Source organism: Magallana gigas, chromosome 10, assembly GCF_963853765.1.
Source record: "Magallana gigas chromosome 10, xbMagGiga1.1, whole genome shotgun sequence".
NCBI lineage: Eukaryota > Metazoa > Mollusca > Bivalvia > Ostreida > Ostreidae > Magallana > Magallana gigas.
Genome location: NC_088862.1, coordinates 20,385,182 through 20,403,138, shown reverse-complemented (window position 1 = coordinate 20,403,138; position 17,957 = coordinate 20,385,182). Strand labels below are relative to the sequence as shown.

The window sequence follows — 17,957 nt, the reverse complement described above, 5'->3', positions numbered from 1 at the left end:
AAATAGTAGTACCTGTACCCTGTACTTTTAAACGAAAAGCATTCATACATGTCTCATGCATTTAATCTTACTTGTATATAAAAATCATATAACTATGTATATATTAACTTACGTCGTTTATTGAACATCCGGGTCCTATCAGATTCAGCACATTTTGATAGGAGGGCTTTATAGACGTCAGTAACTGGGCCTCTGTCATCTTCTGTCTCTGAGTGGACTTTGAAATCGGAATCACTCTTCTCCGACTGTTGGTACTTGGTCGTCTTCGCAGTAACGGTAAAAAAGTCTTTAATCGGGGATTAACTGATGTTCTGGCTCGAGTTGACACAAATGGAGTTTTCTTCTTATTACTTTTTGCAAATGATTGTCTTTTCAAAATTGATTCAGATATCTTCCTGTTTTTCATACTTCCTTTTAGTTTCGAAGCTTGAAATTTATTTGAAACCAATTTTACCGATTTCCCAGTCATTCCTAGTTGTGGTATTTTGAATATCTTGCCCATCTTCATACCGGGTAATAACTTTCGGAAATTATTAGATGTAATTTTATTTTTTCTTGCTGCTTTCTTTTTACTTGAGTTCGATAAGTATTTACCCCTTTTGGTAATAGCAGGTGGTACTTTCTGTTTAAGGTTAAGTTGCACAACTGAGCCTAACGGTACACGCTTTCTTCCACGGCGTGGGAAAGATATTTTTGGGTTCTGTAGAGTATGAACAATATTTGGCGTTTTGATTTTTGATTTTCCTCGTTTTCTTTTCAAAGAATTCGTTTTCTTATTGTTAGCATGAAGTCTCATAATTTTATTCACAACACTTCTGGATGGAGTCTGCTGGAACAACATTTTTTTGACTGGATGCTTTAATTTTATAACTAACTTTTCGTTTATCAATTTATTACTTTTAATAACAGTTTTATCGCTTAATTTATGAGCTCGTAAAGATACCATATTTGAAAATCCCGCCGATGACGTCATGCTGTCCAGGCGATGTTTCTGTTGATGATGCCGAATCAATACAGCAGATTTCTTTAATGCTAAAACGTTCTTTTTATGTTTAGCTGCATAAGCATTAACGTCGTTTTGGAAGTAGCCGGAGACCAGGAACACAGCCAGAAGATAGATCACGTGGAACTGCATTACGATTATTTACAACAGACGCTGATATACAAAACCTGCAGTAAAGTATACTTTTGAATACCTGTAGAAAAAAATCGGAATTTCTGCACCTTTTAACTTGCAAATTTCATTCACAAACTTTCGTCAGAATATTAATTCCAAAAAACACTGACATTTCAAAACCTGAAAAAAGTCGTGTATTTCAGATCAAGGCACCGAAAAAAGAACAAAAACTTTCATGCGTTTTTCTTTCTATTAACAGGTGCTTGTCCCCTCCGTTTTTTCTTCCTCCCAGCCTAGCTGGCCCAGATGTCTTCTGGCTGACCACGGGCCTGTCTCCCCTTACCCCCACTCTTGTCCCACTGTCTGACTAAAGTACATACTAAGACCAGATGTCAGTTCTTTATAGCGAGTTGGGAAACTCTATTTTTGGACACAGCAGTTATAAGAAAATATGAGTCTCTCGTTCATGCGTTTGTTAGGCCAAACACATTAAACCATTAGAAAATTGAATGGTCAACAACAGTGTTTTTATTATCTTCCCGAATTAAAAATGACTGAATATGCAAAGAACAATAATATATTACCATTTTGCTATGGTTTGATATACTTATATATCTTAAATTCAGAACTGTTTGAAAAAAATGTACATTTTTTAAAATATAAGCTGACATAAAAAAAATAAAGTGTTATGAGGTAACGGATTTCTGTATTTTATTTTTAAAAAACCCACAAAACAGTGGCTATCACTGGAGCTCTTATCATCACATACGAAAGTAAACATTGCATCTATACATGTATATGTAGTACTAGTGCGCAGTAAACAGATGGACGAACTGGTGTTGCCTAATGAAAGGATTTGATTGACAGACTGGTTAACCTATAGCCGTCACAGTCAAGGGGAGACAGGAAGATGACTGTTAGTAGCTGTGTCGGGACTGTCACGTGACTGACCACTACTGCTACATAGATGGACAGTGAGTCAGAGTAGTGATTGACCAAGTCTTAAAGTCACCACACGGTTCACTCTCAATATCAAAGGCTTATCCTGTTGAATTTACTACCGAATTTTTGAATACTTTCATATTATAGTTTTCGACAGTACAATAAAAAAACCTATTTGATTGGATCACAACCTTTGAAAATTATTTAATAGTAGTTTTGTTCTTATGTAGATCATTTCATGTAAATTTTATCGCTTACCTATCGCCCACCTAAGTTCTCTAATTGTTAATTTTTTTTACATTCTGATTAAATTGTTAAATAAATAGTACATAAAAGCTCAGATTGTGATATCAACACCTAACTTATCAAAACGTCGAGTCTTTTTTATTTAGTTTTTTCATTGCTCACTATGAATAAATGTAATTACACTTACGTTTACATGTGATTGCTTAGTACAACTTTGTTTGGCCCCAATGTTCCAGAATTGTTCACAATTTTTTTTACGATGGTTCAATTTTTATTATAATAAAATAAGTTAATTTGATTTCTTTTGTTCTTCTGATATTCTTTAGTTATTCTGGGTTTTTTTACGTTGTACTTTTCAAAATCTCTTAATGATTCGTGTATCTATTTACATATATTTTATTAATATTTGATTTCATCGGAGTCGTAATATTCATTATATTGAAAAGAATTTCAGTAATCATGTTATTTTAAAAAAAAAATCCAACCCACCCTTCAGAGGTCAACATATCAAAGGATAAAAAGAATAAAAAGGATAATCATAAAAAAAAATATTACATGTATTAATTAATTACTACCTACAAGTGCTGTGTATGATGTTTTAATAAGTTCAATTTGATATAAAATATTACTACATTGTTAAAATATAAACTTGTGTACGTTGACATCTTTTTTGTTCCACATAAAATAATCTTAATTGAATCTTTATCGAAACCCTCAGATATCCTTGTTAAAAATATTTGATGTTCATAAAGTTTGATATACATGTAATTTAATCTTTCATTCGTTCTTTAAAAAAGACTAGCAATTTTTCCTAATGAAGAGAAGGAAATAACTTTTTTTTTAAGTTTTAATTCGTCAACGTGGTGGAAAGAAAGAGACATAGGATATAATGTAACAAGTTGTTATTCTCTTCTTTGCCTAATTAACGGGTTAAGACACAGAAATGCTATCAGTATAATGAAAGAAAAAACTGTTAATTGTATTAACATGCAACCGGTTTTTATAAAATCGCTACAGTATTAACTGATTTGTAGTTGAATCGAGTATGAAAAAAAAATAAGGACAGTGTTCATAGTTGTCCCACGGAGTAAAAGTTCAAGACAGATAAAAAAAATTAGAAGAACTAAGGAATGTGGTTTTATTCAATTAATGAATAGGAAATCATAATTATGTAAATGTAGGTTGACCAAGAAATTAACAGATTTAAACAACTGCACCAATCAGGCCATTTAACACTTGCTATACAAATGGTGTATCATCAGGTTTTTTTCACCAATGTAAGACAAATCAATCTGACCATCGACAACGATATAGCGAATAAATCGTGTGATACCTCCCTTTCTCTCACTTATCTTACGTCAACTAAATATGCATAAAATACCGATACAATTGCAAGATGGATAACTCTGGCAGATCGATGCACAACAGTATGTGTTTGACCTTATTTTAAAACTTAAAGTAAAATTTCTTCTACAATCGATATAATCTCTGAATACCATGTACGAGGGTCAATCGAAAAATACGAAGACAATGTGACTGTCTATCATATATTTTTCATGTAAGTCATACTTAACAGATTAATCTGTGCACCAACACTTAAGTTATTGATATGCGAAGTTTTAGTCCATTTCATGAAACGGTATTTTTGTTACCCCTTTTTAAAAACACCATGTTTTGTCACCACGGCGCACGGTAACGTTCAAACATTACGTCAAGATTAAACACGCACAGTTTATATATATACCCCATCTTTATATCCAGCCTAGTCTCTTGTGCCTTTCTCCTTGCAATTTAAAATGGCACTGAACCACTTAACATCTTATTTGCGCACATTTGTTCGAGAATCATAAGTTACATGTAGTTCTTCAAAGTTTTCATTTTCTAACCGTGTATCTCTTAGTTTACAGTAAAGATAACACTGAACGTCGGTTGACGTTACTTATTTTATGACCAAATATTTACAGATATTATACTCTCTTTCGGACTGATTATATTCAAAATACAATTGCCACCACTCCCTCAAAATTTATTACAGTTAAACGCAAACTTGCAAATAATTGTTGACTTATTTTTTGTACCATTGAGCATTTTCACAGCTTGTATCGGCTTTATCCCGAGTTAAATCCATTCTGTTTGTACTTCTCGTTGCGCCGTGACGTCCGGCGACGTCGATGCTTTTAGTCAATTCTAAAGAGGCCTATCTGTCTTTAGTTATTAATATCTGTTAGACAAAAGGATATATCCCGTCATTATTTGGTACATAGAATACCATGACTATACTTAATTTGAGGTTTCAATATTATTTGGTTTTAAGCCCAATTTATAGAGATATTACTTTCAACATTATATAGTTTATTGTTAACATAACACAAATTTTGACCGTGCGCCGTGACCTCATTTTTGCAGGATTAGATTCTAAATAATTCTTAGAAATAAAGGAATTTATTAACTTTGTTTTCTTGCAAATTGTTTGAAACTATTTCTAAATTATGTCTACCAAAATTAGTAATGATGTGACGTTAAGTAACATAGCTATGACAAAAGTCTTCGTATTTTTTGACTGACCCTCGTATACACATGTACAATATGCTCTGTTATCTGATGTTTTTCTGCTTCTGTTTAGTAAAAATTAATATTGTCACCTCAATCCGTTTATTCGCCAGTTTACTCACAATTCTTACTTTGATATCAAATTCCTCATTTCAATGGCGACAGACATAAAAAATGTTCTGGTTGTTTTGTGTAAACTGCCAGATATCTATAATTAGCAGAACTATGGCACATGTACTCTATTTGTTATCCTCGACACTGTTAGAGTTGTAATAATCCTCGGTGCACTTTAGGCAACTTAATATTCCATGAAACAAAAGTTAACTCTAACTGGCAAAATTTGGGTCAGGAATCATTAAACAGTCCTTAATTTCAATATTTATCTATATAAATAGTTGAAGTAAATTGTAACATTTTGATCTTAAGATATTGAAATTGTAGACCATCTACAATACTTCCATATGTTTGACAATATACGACGCATCAATGACTGAACTAATTTGATGATGTTTTATCAGATTGTCATTTGAATCAGATCTATTTATTATACCTTAATGGACACACACAATTCTAACAAATACATGTACAACAAACTTTACCCTCATTCCATAATCTTATCTAGATTAAACCTTATTTATTTTTAGGTATCCTGATGGAAACCACAGGTTATTCCTGTCATCTTTACTTTCTTTTATTTTCAAATCTCTCTACATATAATAAACTTAAAGTGTACGGATTGGCGTTTGGATGACGCAACCATTGGTTATAAAAACAAGAAAATGCTGTTCTGTAGGTTTATAGGGATAATGTTTTCGATTATTGCAAAATTATTACGAGGTTTGGATGGTCGTGTCATTTCAAATTCTATTGATCTCCTTAAAGGAAGAGCCTTGTATAAAGATATAATCGGTGAAAAAAGATAACTACATGTATATGATTTTTTTCTTTACTAAATAATAGTTTATAGCAAAAAAATCTGATGGTTAATTTGTGACGACCTAGTCTCCCTACATGTAACTGAAAGTTAGGATTAGTGGTTTCTTTTTTCTTTCGTCATTGACTGTAATCTCCATTTTGATAAAACTCTAGAATCCAGTAGAGTCAAATAGGATGCTTGGTAGAGTTGTAAAATCTTGGTTTTGTTATACCACACACTTCAAATGTTGTACATACCTGAACGTTATACTGTAAAACATTTGTTGTTGGTGTCTGTGTCAAAGTTCTGATTACCGTCTTCTTTGGAAGACGGTATAAAGAGTTGAAATAATTAACAGTCCCCGGGTTGTGCACTTCCTTTCCTTTGTGATTGGTAGAACATACATGATGTGAAAATTTACATTTATTTCATTGGTTGAAATACTGTTCGGCGCAAGGGAGATAATTTTCTGATGATCTTTTTCATGTACGACTTCGTATTTCGTAGATTTCAAATCTTAAAAAGTGAGAAAACGAAAAAGCAATACAAATTGCTATGAATGAAATTCAGCCTTTGGTTTTCAGGTCCAACTAGTTGAAAGTAACAGTCTATAATATCTTTTGTAATTATTTGTTTTTCTTTTAGCATTGTTTACTCAAATATTTATACAAAATTTTAAAAAAAATTGATGCGGTATGCCTAAGTTATTTGCACCTTAGATAGATAAATGCAGTGGTATAACTTTGATTTTATCAAAATGATACGAGTCTACGACCCTACCTAAGATCTCTTTCACCTATAGTCGATCTCAACTTACAAGCCTGGGTACGCAGTTCTCAGTTTTAGACACGCAGGCTTAAACGACACATGACATAAAAATGTTCCACTCGCCATGCTATGTAGAGGAAGGTGACATTTATATAAAAAAGAATTAAACTGTCTTTGATAACTTATTGCTGTTTAGGGTTTGTTCTAAAGACGGTAAGCTTTTTTTTAAAAGCTAAACTTGTTTATATTATAATTGATACTACAACCACTTACATGTAAACAAATCTGCTGTAACAGTTGTTTACTTCTCCTTTTGATATTTTTTAAATATCACATTTAGTCATTGGTTTTATGTGCTACTTGTCTCTGAAATGGTCATAAATCCTTTAGGCTAGATGTCTTCTACACCAAACCTAAATTCAAGCTATTCAAGAAGCATTTATTATTATGCAAAATACACTTGAGGAAGTACATTTGTCACCCAATTTACCAAAGAATCGTAAAGTCATACATATAACTATATTATCATTCCTTATTTATAAATGAAAGCGTTCCAGCTTATCAGTGCTAACAAATGCGAACTTTTCCTGGCTAACAATAATATAAAGTTTAAGCAGAGAATAAATGCATAAGCAAAAGAAAAACAAAATATCAAAGTCCCTCTTCCTCGAATACGTTTGGATGAATACCATGTCTATTTAATGGTCAGGCCTAGGAATAAACATCTCCGGATTTTTCGTTAAATCTTCAACAGAACACGACTTCGGGGGTTTACAATCAATGCTGTTTGATGTGCTATTCGCAATAATTCTCAGAGGACTGTATGGGCCGTCGTACTGCAGACGTACATTGTCGCCGATTCCAACGCTGGGGTCTTCTGGGAAGTAATTAAACGGAAGTAAGTAGAAACTAACTTCCGATCCGGGCGTAGTCATAATGGGGATGTCCTCCTGGCGGGGGATGTGATGTAACCCTACTGTAACCCAAGCTACCAAATCCTAAAACAAAACAAAACAAATTTTAAAACAAGAGTTCTCTGGTCATTACTAGAGCCCACTACTTTGATATTAAGATAGCATTTGAAAAGTGGGATTTTTTTTAATAAGAAAGAAAATAATTTAAACGAAATTCAAACCTCATTAATGATATTTTCATTTCCTATGAATCCTTCGAAGTCGACCGTCGGATTTTCTCCGTCATAGGTGACGTACTTTGATGAGCTGTATGGTTCGTTTTCCTTGCGCTTTGTTACGGCCATTTGATACCTTGTCCAAGAGCATCCTGGTTCATTTCCAACGCCCTCGGGTAATACTTGTTTTGCGAAGCCTTTGGGAAGTAATCTGTAAGCCCTAACATTTCCAAATTCGTCGAGATTATCCTCATTGTAAAATATGTGATACTTTGGGATGTTGAAGTCAAACTTTAAAGCTGCATCTCTCTCGGTCGTGTAATCAACTTTTACTATTTTTTCTTGAAACCAGTTTGATGCAGGAGTAGCTTTTGAGAAGGGATTTGGTACCTCATCTACTTCTATGTTGTAAGTTGAATAACTATTTTGAGCTCCTCCAATATCAAGGTCTACTTTAAAATTGAAGAAGTGATTATGTACGGTTCCTAGGGCTTGTTCATTAACCTGGAATCCATATTTTGAACCAGCGGTTTTAAAGGATGAGACAATAATTCCCGATGATGTTACTTTAGTTTCAAAGGCTCCGTTTTGGTAGAATATGAAATCAAATATATAGTCATAATTGACAAGAGTTCCAATCATCCTGAGAACAAGAACTACATTTGGCGCACCTTCGAAATAACCGGATGGAAATTCATTAGCAGCATAATGACGTCTAAGTGGAATACCAGTATTGTGTTCAAATACACAAATAGCTTTTTTGCTAGTGAATGGTTTATTTGATGTTTCTGACATCCATGTGGCGTCTATAAATGTGGCATGAAAGGGACAATCAACCCCAGGGACCAGGGTTCTCATATTACGACCAATCATCACAATACTGTCAAAGTAATTGGCAAACCTTCCGAATGGTTCCGACGAAGAGTAAAAAACACATATTTCTTGAAGACCCAATTCATAAACTATCAAATCACCCTTATACCTTATATCATACAACTGTGGACCGTGAGTGGGAGATATCCCAAAACTGAATTTCCAGTGATCTGAAGTCACCGTCTGATCTTTGATCGAATAACGTTTGCCATCGGGTTCGACTTCTATTGGAGGGCGTTGATAATTTTTGTCAATAGTATCGTCAATTATGCGCATCTGAGGAAATTCTACATTTAGTGGGGTGACCTGGTTATTATCCCACTTATCCCTGAAGTCAGCAAGTGATTCAAACAGTTGACCGTTGTACCAAACACAATCAGTCTGAGGAGTAGAGGTTCCATCAATTGTAGCTAAAACTACGAAGTCTACCGGATGTAGATTTCTTGGCTCCATTAACTGCAAAAACGGGACCCATAATCCTCGATAGTTTTGTCCCTCAACGCCAGCAATAACGGCTGGAAAAGGACTGACATTTTCCACGCCCAGACAGGTCTTCCCACAGTTTAAAATCGTCGCATGATAACTTTGTTCCAAAATATCGCCAACGGTACTTTCAGCTTCATTAAATACCACGTTCAAGATATCATTAAATTCGGGTACTGTTGATGGTCGGAAACTAAACTGGATGGAACGAGGAGGTCCACAAAACTGAGGTGGGGAAGATAACTCTACACAATACTCGTTCACTATCGGAGGCGTCCTTGCTCCCTCAAAAACTGTAACTAAGGCTCGTCTGGTCGGGGTCGACTGGAAATCTTCTTTCTTTTCCGGAAGAATAAGTTCCATTGAAAATATGTAGTTTGAGGCAAGAACAGCGTCGCTAGGTTTTACAATATTGAGGGTTTCTTGCGCATACATGAAATTAAATATTTTCTTGATTTCTAGTTTTGTTAGATCGTGAAAGCAAGGGGGATGTGAAGGTTCACTGAGGTCAACTGTTCTTCCCTTTTTGCATTCTTGTAACTTAGGCATGTTTTTACATTCTCTCTCTTTGTGTGTGTTTTGGTGTCTTTTGTGGTTTGATGGATTTTTATTGTATCCCTCCGTCTGTGGCAATTTTTGACTTCCATTCATAGAAGGGTGATTTTGATATCTTTTAATTGAAAGAACATTTTTGTTCTTTTGCATTCCAGACATCTTTGTATATCCGTTTGTTTGCTTAGCCGATACAGTAGCAACCAAGCAAATGACGCATATACATATAAACGCCCATTGCAAACACTTTTGGTCGTAGAAGAGTTTACGGATGGAATTTCCCTGTAAATGTATTATTCCTGAAAGTATATTTCATAGTTTTCAAATAAAATTAAGAACAGAGGACATAAATTTTTGGTATTTGGTATACGCATCTGATCAAAAAACCGGCTTAAAAAAAATTGCCCGATCAGGTTTAGTATTTTGTACTACACATGAATGTATTAACTTTCAGAAAATTACAAAGTTCTCCATGAAATAAATCTAATTATTTCATTAAAATTAATAATTACGTATAACCTATCATAAATGTATTATTCCTGAAAGTATATTTCATAGTTTTCAAATAAAATTAAGAACAGAGAACATAAATTTTTTCTACATATTACAGTACATTGTGTTTATATATATATATATATATATATATATATATATATATATATATATATATATATATATATATATATATATATATATATATAATTATTAAAAATTAAGAACAGAGGACATACATTTTTTCTGCATATTACAGTACATTGTTATTTATATATATATATAAAAATTATATATATATATATATATATATATATATATATATATATATATATATATATATATATATATATATATATATATATATATATAATTATATATCGGAAGAGTATTGTCTTTTGTATTATATATTTTAAACATCATTGGTACTTGAAGATTACCAATTTGTTTTGTTTTGTTTTCAATCAAGCTTTGCTTATTAATAATCAACGAAAACTCCTCAAAAAAACTCGAAAATCATCTGGATTTTTTGGATTTTACAATCTTGCGCATGTGCAGTACTTTCACGCTAAATCATGGGAGGTTTCTTAAGCTTATGTTTCTACAATATCAAAATAATTTTGCTAGGTAAACTCAGAAGCGATAATACAAACACATGTAATTTTCATTAGAAATTTGCTATATATTCGGAGATAACTCTAACACATTGTATTTACTATGAAAAATCCTGAGAGTTCCGAATGTCAATATGGTGTGTAACTTTGAAGAGAGTAAAAAAAAAAGAATGAGTGTTGAATTCTTTAAAAATATGAATTAAAGTTTTAGATGAAATGTATTGATATACAATCTCAAAATGGTTTGTAATGAATAATTTGACTGTCAGTTTTAATGCAACTTCATAAATTTTCTCCGAAATCGTTTCGGAGCGATTCTGCAATTTTCTGCTACATACGAGTCTATGGGAGACATTTTAACTGTGTTGGAGGCCTGTGCCGAGACACAGTTAAATAATTCTAACTAAGCAGAGTGTAGTGAAATTGATAGCATTAATGTATGCTTAAAGCTTGGTTGTGTAAATGTCAACAATACGGTGTGCCAATGTATCTATTTCGTAAATGTCCGATATGCAATGTCACACTGAATCCGTTCACGCACGGGTCAAAGTCTGATATAGATATATATATAATAACATTGAAATCCAAAGTGGTGGGTGATTTACAGATTAAAATTTAAAAAAACCCCACGAAAAACGTTCAATACTGAACGTTTTTCGTGTTTTCATTTTTAACTTTAATATCTATCTATCTATCTATCTATCTATCTATCTATCTATCTTTCTATCTATCTATCTATCCATCCATCTATCTATCTACATGTATAGGCGTTTTATTATAGTTTGTTACTAATTTGCTGGTGAATTATTCCGCACTCAGTTTTGGAATAGGAGTGTAACCTGTTTCTGTAACTAAAAATGTTGGAATGTTCAATCGTAAAAACTATTTGGTATTTGGTATACGCATCTTATCAAAAAACCGACTTAAAAAAATTGCCCGATCAGGTTTAGTATTTTTGTACTACACATGAATGTATTAACGTTCAGAAAACTATAAAGTTCTCCATGAAATAAATCTAATTATTTCATTAAAATTAATAATTACGTATAACCTATCATATATTTACATCGCACATGTTTTGGGGTTCAGCCTTCTATACTATTACGCATGCGTAGTTAATATAAACAAAACACATGCAGGACTCGCGAAGTTTCTCCTGAACATGTTTGTTGATAAAAATGTCTTTTCTACTTCTTTCAGGTAATAATTGTTCAAAGTTTTTAAAATAACCACAATTATTATTTTGTAAGCATGTATTTTTCGTGTTTATCGTAGTTGCTACAATTTTTGCAAATGAGGCCCCTTGATGGGTTATTTGACATTTTTATGTCTGTTCATTTTAAAATGAACCGAAATTGGTAAACCATTTATAAATTATCGAGTAAGTAAGTGAGGATGTGTTCCGTTTAGAGAGTTCCTTTAACTTGATGACCATGATTACCGTAGTCGGACGAAGATCTTGTAGTTTTCAGCACGTGTCAATTACTGTCAATCAAAGTCCACGTGGTACAAATAAACGATATAAGATTATTCCGGTTTGTACGACCCTTAAATTTCCGGAAGCTCATAATTACGTTAATTAAGAATGTGAAAGGGATTTTAATGAATTTCAACTATTACAATCAACGTTATTTCTTATTTCCTAACGATACATCTGAGGTTATTCACATCACATCTGAAGTTATTCACACATATGTTTTCAGCTGTACTGTCTTTTTAATATTTGTCTTCTGGCAATGTACATAAAAGACAATTTATTTTAACGTTTACTTTAAGCTTTGACAATAGCTAACTTAGGTTGCAATCAATGGACAATGAACTAAAACTCAAACATTTTTTAAAATTCATTCTGATTGTAACCAAAACCGCTTTTTGCATCATGTAATTGCGTAAACTTTCTTCGTGCAAAAAGTTTAAACTTTACATTAATTTTGAGGACCACATAATTAACGTGCGTCTTTTTTAATTTAGCATTTCGTATATTACTAAAACTAGCTGCATGTAGATGTCCAAAATACAATGTTGATAAACAACAGTAAAGAAAAAAAAAGAAAAAGACAAATTTATTTAATATGTTACGTTTAAAAAATCACGCAACAGTAGAGAATAAGAAAATTAAACACTTACCCATATTGAAAGCACGAAAAGAGCCGACTGGTGAACAAAGGATCCCAAAGCCTTTTATAGATGTTAAGATTTCGTCAATTTTTGCTGATTTTTTCGTTGATAAAATTATTGAGACAGTATACGCATATTAAATTAATTTAAATTTTTAAATTCACGTGCTTTGATGGTGTTTTAGCTTGATAACACAATCTAAACCCCAGTGGAATATTTTTCTTACAAAGCACGTAACTTTAAAAGTTTATTCCAGGAAGTCAAAAAAGTAATTTTTTCACAATAAGTTCCTAAATTTCATTTATTACACTACAATATTTCTTTGATAAAAAAATCGTTGTTATAATTATTTCATTCTTTGTTTTTAATTTATAGTAACAAGAAGCGATTATCTTTGAACATCAAAGCGATGAATTGAAACATCATATTTATAAAAATACTCTGGTTGTATTTTTTTATTCCTGTAAAGGCACCATACTTACCCCTGCGAATGTTATTGTCATTTTTTTTTCAAATGTGAGGGGGTTGTAATTGGTTAATTCACGAATTAGGTAAAGTAACAAATGTGATTACCCCATGTGCAGAACAAATCACAAAAAAAAAGAAATATCTTTTTCCAGTTGTGAAATTTGTTGTGGTCCCTGAAAATAATAAACAAGCTATCTTATAAATATTATCCAACAATGTAACTCTCCGTTCTATACTCCTTGCATCACCGGTAAGTTTCATTTACTTTAACAAAATTTAAGCCATATCTTAAAAGTTGTTATATTGACCAAGTTATGACAACATCACTTTTTTGGAATTGTTGTTTGCAGACAATCCGATCCGTGCAGGGTCAGTCATGGTTCTACAATAGCTGATTTAAACCTATTATATATATTATGTATGAAAATATGAAAATAACAAACCGTGAACAATCTCTTAAATCCATTAAACGAAATACAAATTCAAAGCAGAGCAACACGGACCTCCAAATAGATAGAGGGAGGATCAGGTGGTGCCTAGGAGGAGTGAGCATCCTTTGCTGACCGGTGTCGTATAATTAAAGGTCCGCCCTGTAAAATGGTCCGGGACGGACCATTAATGTTTACATTTAAGGTCCGCCTTTGCTCTAAAAGGGTCCGGCCCGTATAAGAAAAGGTCCGCCTAACATAAAAGGTCCGGGGTATATTTTTCATGTGTATTCATTATCAATTTCGAGTATTTTTATCAAAATAAGTGGTGTTATTTTGTAATTTTTTTAAAGGAGTACTTACCCAAATTGAGTTCGTCATTATCCAGCACAGAGTGTAAATGAAAATACATAATTTTACATGTAGTTAGGACACAAATAAACAGTTTAAAACTTTTTTTATTTCGACTTTAATTTTGCCAGTCGATCTTATGTAAACAGGAAATGAAACTGGTTTGTGTCATTAAACAATGGCTTGAATCAGGTGTTATATACACACACCGCCTTACAGGTGTGAAGGGTTCACACATTCAGTTGTTTGACTGTTTGAAATGATAATATAAACAATGGACATTTTATATACGTCCTCTTTCTTGCACATCTTACCAATATGATATACGCTAAAAAAAACGTGACCCATTTCAAAATCAAATAATTTTATTCTTTACAATTATTTAAACAATAAAATGCTTTCTTTGGTGATTCATTTGGGATATGAAGGTAGCGACATTGCAGAAAAAATACATAACCCGCGTTAGTGGGTTATGTTAATTTTTTCTGCATTGATCGCTACCTCATAACCCGAATGAATCATCAAAGAAATCATTTTATTGTTTATATTAACATTTTTCTTTTAGCTAATTGAAAAATTGATTATGAAAAGTAAGTAAAATTCACTAAATCACTGTCAATGTACGTAAGTACGTTAGCTAAAAGAAACAGCCAAATGGTCACATCGTCTCCTGTGAGACTTTGAGTCTGACATCGTAATGATTATTTCGTGCAGTCCGTGATTTTTTCTAGGTCGCTGTAGGTTTGGACCAATCAATAAACAGGGCGTATCTATATCTGTCCTGTCAGTTTCTTATCAGTTTCAGCAGCTGTAGATTTCGACCAATCGATAAACGGGGCGTGTAGATTTCAGTCTGGCTGTTTCTATAGAGCTAGGAATTAACTATAGGGTCCGTAAGAATTAGAGGGAATAATACTTTGTAGATGTAAATATAATAACGATACCTGCAAGCGGTACGTATCATTGCTTTTTTTTTTTTGCACTATGGCACATGTGTAAGTTATGCTAATTATTATAAATTGTTCAGTTCTTCAATCCTTCTTTCTTTAATTATATTTTTGTATCGGACCTTTGCCTTTGTTATAATCAAAGAAGGGAATTATCAACAGGAATTAATTTGTTTATAAGAAAACTAGTAATATTAGTAAAAAGCCTTATTCCTTCGGCTGTCTGAACATTTTGCATCTTAAGGTCAAGATCTAGTAAATGATTCCACACTGTCTTTTTGGTGCTAGAACCTTTATGACGCCATGCATAATTGACTTGATAAATCTTTTCCCGTATTTTACGGCTTTAAAGGAATTATGTTCAAAATAAAACAATATTTTGACATTCTATCAAGATCTAGTAAATGATTCCACACTGTCTTTTTGGTGCTAGAACCTTTATGACGCCATGCATAATTGACTTGATAAATCTTTTCCCGTATTTTACGGCTTAAAAGGAATTATGTTCAAAATAAAACAATATTTTGACATTCTATAATTTATTTAATCACGGGAAAACTAATCCCGGTACCTATATTCAATTTGACATCATTTTATAGAGGAGGTCAAGAGCTTGTTTAATGCTGTTTTTGCTGAGACTCTAGGCTTTCTAAATATATTTCATTAGTCAAAAATGATATTTCATAGAAAATGGTTGTTTAAAACATGATTTTTCATTGTGTTTACCAAAAATTTAAGCCCCGGTATACCCTATGAAAAAAAGATATTGTTTTGAAGCATCATTAAAAGAATTTATATCTTGAATTTCATAAACCTGTAGGCATATGAATATTAATCATCTTCATCAAGTATTTCAATAGGCGGACGTTTTCTTTTGTCATAATATTAGATCCTACTCCTAAACTAAAATATATTTTTTTTATCTGCATCCAGTATATCAACAGGCGGACTTTTTCTTAGGCCATAATAATAGGTCCTATCCCTATATTAAAGATTTTCGGGATAAATCAAAGCAAGTACCAATATGAATTTAATTATCTCCATTCAGTATTACAACGAGGGGGACCTTTTCTTGAACTATAATATTGGGTCCTACCCACTGAAACAAAATACATGTATCATCATTAAATGAAAGTTACACAAGTGTCAATTTGATTAGCCTTTCCCTATTTAACAATGATACTAGTATTTCATCGGGGCAGATATTATCTTGGGATGTGAAATTAGGCCCCTATCCGACATTGAAGTCAGAGAGAGAGAGAGAGAGAGAGAGAGAGAGAGAGAGAGAGAGAGAGAGAGAGAGATGGGCTGTAAAGCCTAAAGTGAATAAAGAGTGAATTAATAAACACTTTACATGTATTCAATCAAAACATGCTTTTTAATAATAGGTACATGTATCTTCTAATTTCTTGTCACACCCTTATACATGTAGTTACCAGAGTTACGTATGTACACTATATTGTCAACGTATATCCCTTTGTTCAACGTATATCCCTTTATCCACATATGCGGCCTCTTATTATTTATCTTAAACTAATGATAAATCTATCCAGAGACGTATAAATTATTAGCATATTATCATACGTTCCCGATCTCGTGAAGTTGAAATCTCTTTGTTTCAAAAAAAATTGTTATGGATAAATTTTATAAAATACGAACGAAACTCTACAAAAATCATCTTTATGCATAACAAAATCTCGTTCAGATTGATTTTGTACATTGATAAAACAAGAGTTCTTTGAATGGATGTTAAGGGCTACAGAACACGGTTTAAATCTACTGATAACAGTTTCATGCACTGAATGGTAAATATGGGCACGATTAATGACTGGCTTTACAAAGGCGACATGCACAGGAGAATATAAACTAATTGGGTATGCTGCTTACGAAATATGAGCATAATTGGGGTTTTTTTTTTTAAATCAGAAGGGAGAAACATTTTAATTAGGTTATAGCTTTGTTATGTCCATTGTTATTTTTTAACTTTTATACAGGACACAATACTTGTAAATTGAAAACAGTCTAAAAAGTAATCTGAAGGTTTTCATTATTGATTTAAAAATAAAGATTTTATTATTTATAAATGTTTTAAACGCATAAGAACGAAGACTAAGAGAAACATGGCATATTCTTGACTTATTTAAAAGTTAAAAATAAACTTTCTATCATCTTTTCTGAAAAAGTTCAAGAAGACTTTCTAAATCCATACCATGGAAGAAAACTTTCTGCATCCGAGTTTGTCCTGGTTATCTTCGATTTGGTGGTTCGAACGTTATTAAAGGATTTTGTTATATATTTTAAGATTTAGCTGTTTTCTTTCTTTTCTTTCTTCAATGACAATTTTTAAAAGCAGACACAAAAAATACGAATAATTTCTCTGTTTTCTCAAACAACAGCCATATTACGATGTACGTGCAGTTGTCGATTTCTATTGCTTTGCATTAGCAACAAAATCACCGTTTACAGTCGGTATAAATGAGAGCACTAGTCTTGCTTTACCACATTTCGATAGTTAATTTAATACGTTACATAAGACCCACAAATAGTAGAGACGTGCTTCATGACATGTTCAAAAGGTGTCTAACAAAACAAACTGACATCTAAATCGAGTACCCGGTAGCTTATTTTCTGTAATTCCTTAGTTATTTTCCTTTGATTTTTGATTATTTAATTGATTTTGTCAATAATGATGAATAAGTCAGATAAGTATTTTTATACAGTAATTATAGATATAAGCTTGTAAATTAATGTATTTAGGTATTATAAGTTTGGTTTAGGGTGTATAGGTTTGTTACTTTTGTTACTTTAAGGCGATTAGTATTTACGCTTTACGCTTTATGTCATAGAACAAAAAATATTACGCAAGTTTTGTAACAGCGCAAGCCATGATAAATTAAAGCATTGAGTGTTCTCAAAGATGGGACAGTTTGATATGTGCCAATTCCTGAACAAAAATGACAATT

The 17,957-nt window shown here is 32.4% G+C and overlaps 2 protein-coding genes across 2 annotated transcripts in view; both read right to left on the bottom strand.

The window, feature by feature from the left end:
* The window catches only part of LOC105317122 (carbonic anhydrase 3), a 30,745-nt gene extending 29,277 nt beyond the window's left edge, over positions 1-1,468 (bottom strand). Inside the window, exon 1 of the mRNA XM_011413668.4 lies at positions 113-1,468. Coding sequence (XP_011411970.3) covers positions 113-1,135 — 1,023 coding nt within the window. The 5' untranslated portion in view covers positions 1,136-1,468. The remainder of the gene's footprint in view (positions 1-112) is intronic.
* A 5,653-nt stretch (positions 1,469-7,121) lies between these two features.
* LOC117683425 (putative amine oxidase [copper-containing]) lies at positions 7,122-9,436 on the bottom strand. Its single transcript, XM_034452590.2, has 2 exons — positions 7,675-9,436; positions 7,122-7,537 (listed from the first exon to the last, which is right to left on the bottom strand). The coding sequence occupies exons 1-2, from the start codon at positions 9,385-9,387 to the stop codon at positions 7,238-7,240; spliced, it is 2,013 nt and encodes a 670-aa protein (XP_034308481.2). The 5' UTR covers positions 9,388-9,436; the 3' UTR covers positions 7,122-7,237.
* Positions 9,437-17,957: the final 8,521 nt, after the last annotated feature.